The sequence below is a fragment of the Labrus bergylta genome, chromosome 15 (genome assembly GCF_963930695.1).
Source record: "Labrus bergylta chromosome 15, fLabBer1.1, whole genome shotgun sequence".
Taxonomy (NCBI): Eukaryota; Metazoa; Chordata; class Actinopteri; order Labriformes; family Labridae; genus Labrus; species Labrus bergylta.
This window is the reverse complement of record NC_089209.1, coordinates 702,742-710,241: the sequence shown is the minus strand read 5'-3', so window position 1 is coordinate 710,241 and position 7,500 is coordinate 702,742. Positions and strand designations below refer to the sequence as shown.

General features: G+C 43.6%; 1 protein-coding gene across 1 annotated transcript in view; it reads right to left on the bottom strand.

The window, feature by feature from the left end:
• cep170bb (centrosomal protein 170Bb) overlaps positions 1 to 7,500 on the bottom strand; it is a 24,685-nt gene that overhangs the window by 272 nt on the left and 16,913 nt on the right. Inside the window, exons 15-20 of the mRNA XM_020659779.3 lie at positions 5,682 to 5,723; positions 3,862 to 3,999; positions 2,618 to 2,706; positions 2,250 to 2,343; positions 1,863 to 1,914; positions 1 to 1,374 (exon numbers count right to left, since the gene is read on the bottom strand). The exon at positions 1 to 1,374 is cut by the window's left edge and continues 272 nt beyond it. Of these exons, the coding sequence (XP_020515435.2) occupies positions 1,178 to 1,374; positions 1,863 to 1,914; positions 2,250 to 2,343; positions 2,618 to 2,706; positions 3,862 to 3,999; positions 5,682 to 5,723 (612 nt within the window). The 3' untranslated portion in view covers positions 1 to 1,177. The remainder of the gene's footprint in view (positions 1,375 to 1,862; positions 1,915 to 2,249; positions 2,344 to 2,617; positions 2,707 to 3,861; positions 4,000 to 5,681; positions 5,724 to 7,500) is intronic.

Genomic DNA, 7,500 nt, shown 5'->3' with positions numbered 1-7,500 from the left:
CAGTGAATCCTTCTTCTACGTTAAGACACAAACCGTGACATTCAGCTGCACAGAGCGGACAATCACAGCGAGAGGAACACAAACATTCAGTCACATGTTCTGTCATCAACACAACACGAACAGAAACACAAACCTATCAGCAGCTCACACGCACCACAGATTATCAGAGCACAGAGTTTATACATGGAGGACTGCGGAGCGAGCGAGGTCGGCGTTTAGCTCGGCGTAGAAGAAGCGATCTACAGTTTAAAGAAGAGACTCAGTTTGTAGAGTTTCAGGCGGTCCCACACCTCCAGCAGCTCTGCACACACACATCTACAGACATCTACCCATGTCGAGTCTCAGTTTGTTTAGGTCGTGAACCTGTTGGTCACATGGTCCATGTGTGATGGTGAGCAAGACTCATGGTTATAAAAACATTAAAGCACGCTCTTTTCTTCTTCTGCTAACGTCAGGACTTCATACGAGTACATGTTGGGAACGTTTGATATGCTGGATGGAGCAGGGGCTCAGTATATATGTGCTTTGTGTGCGATGGATGACCTCACAGATTCTGTCCTCACCAATAGACATTCAGGGTCTGATTCATGAAAGGATTACACCGTTACCATGACGACTATGTGAGTTGTTATTGTCTTTGAGTCGTCCTTTCTCGCTCCATTCAGGGAGGAGTTTCAATGTTTGTTTGAAACATTGAAACTCATCTCACATGTTTAGAGTCCTCTTGATGAAATGTCAAAAGTTTCTCATCATCTTAATGTGGAAAGAACTGAACTCCATCAGAGTGAGAGTGCAGATAGCTTCTTTCAACATTCACACACTAAAGAGCTAACTGTGTTTGTGTCTGAAGATCATCAGAGCTATACGCTTTGAGAGTTAGACTCAGAGACGAGCAAAGAGAGGGAGAATATGAGGAACACGTTATGGAGATATTAGAGACTGTAATCATTCTTAGTGAATCAGACCCTGAGTATCTCTGACTCTTGGGATTGTAAAAGGACTTTGTTCTTTGAGGGAGCTGAACGATGGACGCCGGGTCAGAGTCAGAGCAGACGTTTGTCTTTATCTGATAAACCTTCTGTGAACTGCAGCTGATCTCCTCACTGCTCATCACACAGAAACAGGGCAACAGGTGGTGTGGACACAGAGACTATCCAGAGGTGCTACGGTCGCCTGTTCAGGCCATGTGGTGGGCCCCGTCGGGTCCACGAGGTGGTCTCTTGGTGCTTTCGTTTGCGTTGGAGGTTGTGGGGGCACTGCGGGGTTTGGTGGGGGGTTTCTTCTCCCTGGAAGAGGGTCGAGCCTGACTCACAGGTGACGTCCCCACAGCGGCCGTCTGAACACTCCCACCGGGCTCCACGATGGTGTTTATAACTACAGCAAGAGAAAGAGGACATTAATGAACAAACCAGGAGGAGAGAGTTCACATAAACTTACCAAAAATCTAAGAAGTCTATCACAGAGATAGATACAGGACGTTAGCCTAGCTTAGCACAAATCATTCAATCAGGGGAACAATTAGCCGGTAGCTTTGACTTTACTGAGTTAAAGGATCCTCACTCTTTAAGAACATTTCAAACTGAAACTCTTTCTCTCTGATGAAGCTGTTGAAGCTTGAACAACTGAATGTTGTATGCAGATGACGCAGCTTAAATCATTTGAAACTCAATGTCATGAAATTAACTTTAAAACACATCACTGCCTCTGTGGAGGGAAAGAGTTGGTATGTTTGTTCACTTCATGTTTTGCAGATCATTGTTAGGAAGGTGTTTTTATGCCACTGAAAACTTGCCTGGATGTCGCAAAGTTAGAACACATCAACGCTGTCTTTAAGTAAAAAGTGAAGCAAACAGGCTTGTTACCTTCCAGCTGTCTCTGGACTCGTCTCAGCTCTTTCAAAATGGACGTGATTTCCTGTGAATGAAACAGGAAACAGGAAACAAGTCAAGTTCAGGCTGCTCAAAAACATTTAACGGTGAAAGTGGTTATTTCAAACACTTTTAAACCTTTAATCCCAAGTGAATCATCTGTGAAAGTGTAGTTTAAGAGCCTTGTTCATCCTCAGTGAGGTCATTTTCTCCATATTAACACAACCAGTTACATGCAGAGCATAGATAATCCACCAGGGGGCAGAAGGACCTTTGTAGAGCACATTCAGCGAGAGAATAGGAGAGAAGGACATGATGATATCTGACAATGATTTAAGGGCTTAGGCTTTACAGGGCTCAGTGGGTTAGGGTTGGGGTTACCTTGTTGGAGGTTTTCAGGATGGGGACTTCATTCTCTGCGTTGATCTTGGCCTCGATCTCCTCCCAGACATCGGCCTTGTTCTGGAACAGAACCCTGAGAACAGACGAACACAGAGTGAGGTCAGTACGAGTGAAAAATGAAACCACAATAAGGACCAAAGAAAAGCTCTGATATAAACACCCAGAGGTCAGGACTTTCTCAACTGGACCAACAAAACACAAACTTAACCGTCTGAAACATAAGCACTTCAACCTTTAACTTGTTTTTATGACAACAGGGACACACTTCACATTTTTGGTGCTGATGGGTCAGTTATTACAAACAGTGAATTCATTATTTGCCACAGTCTCATCGTCTCGTTCCTTACTTCATTTTCTCGGCCAGCTGCTCTGTGTTCTCCCGGATGGCCTGGGACAGCTGAGACACCGGGTTCAGCATCAGGTTGTCCAGAATCACCTGAAAGAGTTTGTTCAGAGAGAGAGGGGAAGGGAGGGAGGGGGACCAGGTGAAAACCCAGCAGGAACCTGAACCTCTGGCATCACAGTGGTTTACATCCCAGCACACCAAAACTAACTGCAGCAGTGTCAGTGGGGTTGAGTTTGTTAAACTGATGGATATGTTCACACTGCAGGCTCAGCTCTCACACTGTTGTCTTGGTTCGATCTGTCTGCTGAGGGTGGTCCATCTGGACCTTTATCTTTGTGTATTTCATCCATCCATCCATCCATCCATCCATCCATCTATCCATCCATCCATCCATCCATCCATCCATCCATCAATCCATCCATCGTCCATCTACCCATCCATTCATCAATCCATCCATCCATCCATCTATCCATCCATCCATCCATCATCCATCCATCCATCCATCCATCCATCATCCATCCATCCATCGTCCATCTACCCATCCATCCATCCATTACAGCAGCTCATTGGTGCAGAAACAAACAAACAAACGCTGGTCGAATTATCAAAAACCTTTCCTTATCGCTTTCCTGCTCTCTTTAAAACCTCAATGATCTCTGGAATCACGCTGAGGACAAACTTTAGCATCTTCACTTTTGAGACTCGAAGATTAAGTTAATATTGGACTTCTTGTTTGATCTAGTACTGGCTGAAATAAACGGGAAAGTCTCCAGGGGGCGATAGTAGCAGGCTAGTTCACCAGTTTAAAAATCTGATGCAGCTGTTTATAAAACGTGTTCAAAACTAGATGATGTCGAGAATATTTGTGGACTTTTAAGGAAGGAGCTGGAGAAGTGGGAACATTGAAGCTTTCACCAACAGCCCAATGGATCAGGATGATACCGAACAATCAAAGACTGTTCATGAGGCTAACTGTCGACCCACGACAGGAGTCCCTCTACTCAAACACTAACGGCTTTCTGATCAGGTCGGTGGCTGTGAAAGAAGATTAATTAGTAAGTATTAAAATTAATGTTTTATGATTTTAAAAATGTAAAAGGATGAGCTTTGAACCTGTTGATATATTGAGCATATTTTGGGGTGGGGGGGATGTTAATGGGTAAATCATGTACGGCAGTAAAAACAGTACTTTGGGACACACTGAGCTGCAGTATGAACGTAGCCTCAGTGCTATTAGACAGTGACCTCTTCACGATTCCACGGACGGCGTTGCCTAGAACCGGGCTCCGGCTCATTCATGTTCGCGTCCAGGCCCGAGACGGCAGCAGAACCTGGAGGAACCTTCTGGTAGTTTAAACTGGCCTCAGGGATATGTTGGACCAGCTGGAAAGAGAGCAGAGGGAGTCTGGCTCTGGTGATCCAACCACTGAATATCTGTTATCAAAACCAGCAAGCGGCCGGCCGGTGATGGCGGTGCCCCGTGAACGCATGCACCAAGTCAACATGCAGCTGCGATGGTGAGGGCAACAGTGTATGCAGTGAATTTTAGTACTGCTGGGATTCAGCGTGTTAACAACAACAGGGAGGCGAAGGAGTGCAGGAGGGTCCTACTGGTCACCACTTACAACTGAAAACCAGTTCATTAAAGGGGCGGGGCCTATGGAGGATTATCAATGACAAAACTACTGCACCAGCCCAAACACATCTGAGCAGGAATCAGTCAGAATATACATATCTGAGAGCAACTTTAAAGACTCACTTTTGTTCAATTCAAATCTGATTAAATAAATGATGTCATGCTATAAGATTGAAAAAAAATATTCAGAGGTTTTATTGAACTATGATGGACGTTTCAGGACAGGTCTGAGTCGAGGAGCACAGGGTGTGATGGGAAGTGGAACTATTTTGGGACAGTAGGGTAGATGAGAGCTGGACTGGTTAAAGGCTTTATATGCGATTTTTTGATCCAGCAGATGTCGCCCTTGAGCACCAGCATGAAACCAAAACAACTCACGCTGCATTGTTGTGTTAGCATGCTAATGCTAGCGATCTTTATTATGCTGGTATCTTCACACTGCATGTAAATTTACCTGAAATGAGCGTGATCTAGAAACACAGTTAAGCACTGAGTACAGTATGTTATTCTTCTTTTCTCTAGTCCCTCAATTAAACTACTTTTATACATGAGGGGAGGAGTCAGCCGGCTGTCCCGGCGATGTAAACAAAGTGAAGATAGGACTCTGAAAACTCTGAAAACATCACAGACAGTGGGACTCGGGTGTTACACCCATTGTAGACAGTCATGACTCACAGAGTTATTTTCAGAGGAGATACTGGATTTCTACATTTAAGTGAGAAAAATCACATAGAAAGAGTTTAAAGTGCAATAGGGGAGAGGACAGAGGGGTTGTATTGGGCATTGTGGAGTAGAACTTCTACAGGTAGAGTTATGTCAGGTAGGATATGGAGTTTGGTTTGGTAGAACTGAGTGGAGTGTAGTCAGTTTGGACAGGTGGATTTGTTAAGACAGCGTCAGGTAACATGTTGGGGTAGAACTTGGGCAGGTACATATCAGCCAGGTAGTTAGAAAGATAGAGAATGGTGGAACTTTGGTCAGGAACATAAGACTGGAGTTGGCATGAGTCAGGGAGAGTGCATAGAGGTGGGGGTTGTGGGGTTGAGACAGGTTTGAGCAGGTACAGTTGGGTTGATTGGATATACTTTAAGAGCACAACAGGATGAGGCATAGTGTCGGGTACAGTAGGGTCTTTAAAGGTCAGGTAAAGTTGAAGCGAGTAAGTGAGGTAAAGTTGGGTCTTATGACTTGTAATGGATAAATCTTGATTCCTGCTTCGATTTCTTTGAGCTAACTGTCGTTTTGTCATCAATAATTGATCATTCTGAACCACTCAAATCAGACAAATCTAAAAAATTAGGAAATCAAACACGTGTCAGAGCGATCCAACACTGGTGAGAGGAGAGTGTTAGGATCAGTGATGGGACGGGCCGTATGGTAGGGGGAGGGGAACCAGACCAGGGGGGAGTGATGAATCAGAGTTTGACACCTGAGATGGTTGAACCCCCTGCGAGTATGGATAAGATGGCGTCTGTACAGCAGCAGAACAGAGAAATGAGTCATGAGAATCCAAAAGCGTTATGAAGCTCCACCTGCAATCTGGGGCTTAACTTCAGACACCAGATTCAAACATTTTCAGCCAACATACTTTTGAAGGCATGAAACTCTGACGTTGTTGAAAACTACATGAAGATTGCCCAGTTTGAAACAACACATTGTTCTCATTTAAACTGGGAACACACTCCAGTACTGGGTGGCAAACAGTTAAAATGATCATTCAGTACTTTTCAAAGTTGGGTTGTTTGAGGTTCTTGTCAATAGTAAATGTATTCTCGCTCGGTCCCTTAAAGGAGAAAACACTCGGGTACCAGCACAGAAGCTAGGCTATACATAGCAGCAGACAGGGTCTCTTGTACAATTAGTGTTAATAGTTAATTAGCTCATTTTAAGAAAAAGAAAACGACAAATAAAATCAATGACAAACTGAAGTGTACAATATTCAGGATTATTTTCAGCGCTTTGCTTTCAGTCAGCAAGTCACTTTTTTTGAAGACTTATGTGCTGTGACAGTACATCCTGTCGCGCACTCGATCTAAAGCGTAAATGTCAACTTGAATTTTTGCATGTAGACTGATATTAATATTGTGGATTTTGACGTTACTGCAGCCCAGTTCTTCTGAAGCCTGATCGGTGCTCTACGGGCGGAAGAAGATGTGCAGTTAGCTGAAGTAGTGAAATCTTTCTAAATATAGCATACGCTAACATTGACATTGATATTTAGATGTGTCTTTCTTTAAATTATCTACATTATGTGGTCCAAAGAGCCCCGTCTGCAGTGACGCAAAGACTAGCTTCCCTGCCAACACGCCCACTGGTTTCTCTATAACGGGGTCGAGCATCTCATGTGGTTAATACTAGGGATGGGTACGAGTACTCGTCTACTCGAGTACTCGCCGTTGACCCCTGTGCACCTGTGCAAGCGCTGATTTTGGCTACAAAACTTGAACTCATACAGTGTTACCTGTGTGACCCAGCTTTTTGTTTTCGCCTAACTGAATATACTAGGTAGGAAACGTACAAACGTATGACTTCTCCGGCCACGGCTTCAGTTTTAGTACACACTGAGCCAGATTTCAGCAAAAACATCTGTTTCTCTCTAGGAACATATTATTACACCGAAAGCAAAAGCACAACAAATACAGAACCGTCTGCTACACCTGCAACATGTCAGTCAAGAAAAGTTATGTCTGGAAGTACGTCAACGATGAAGTTAATGTGCAGTGCAAGATATGTGGCGTTAAACTTACATACCATAGAAATACTAGTTTGATGCTGAACCACATGCGCTTAAAGCACAAGGCCTGCTAGCCCTGTTAGCACACGTCATTGTTAGCGACATCGTTGAAATTGAAATCGCTTTCTTTTGTTGGTTATTTATTTATATTTATGTTTAAATATTGGATGTTTATGTCATTTTACAGGCATAAAGTCTACAATTCCGGTCTGGGAGGTCCGTGTCAGGCGGACCCTTTTTTTGTTTACAGTTAAAAAAAACAATATTAATCTGTGGGTACTCGAGTAATCGTTCATTAGGTAATTCGAGTAATCGAGTACAGGAATTACTGTAAATTCCCATCCCTAGTTAATACACTTACTATCAACAAGTACCTCATACAACCACACTTCAAACAATCTGAACTACCCCTTTACTGACTGATGTGTGTGGGCTCAGTGGCCTCTGTTTAGTTCCTGAATCAGCAGAATAACAAACACATTTTAAATATCACAACAAAAATTAAATCATGCGA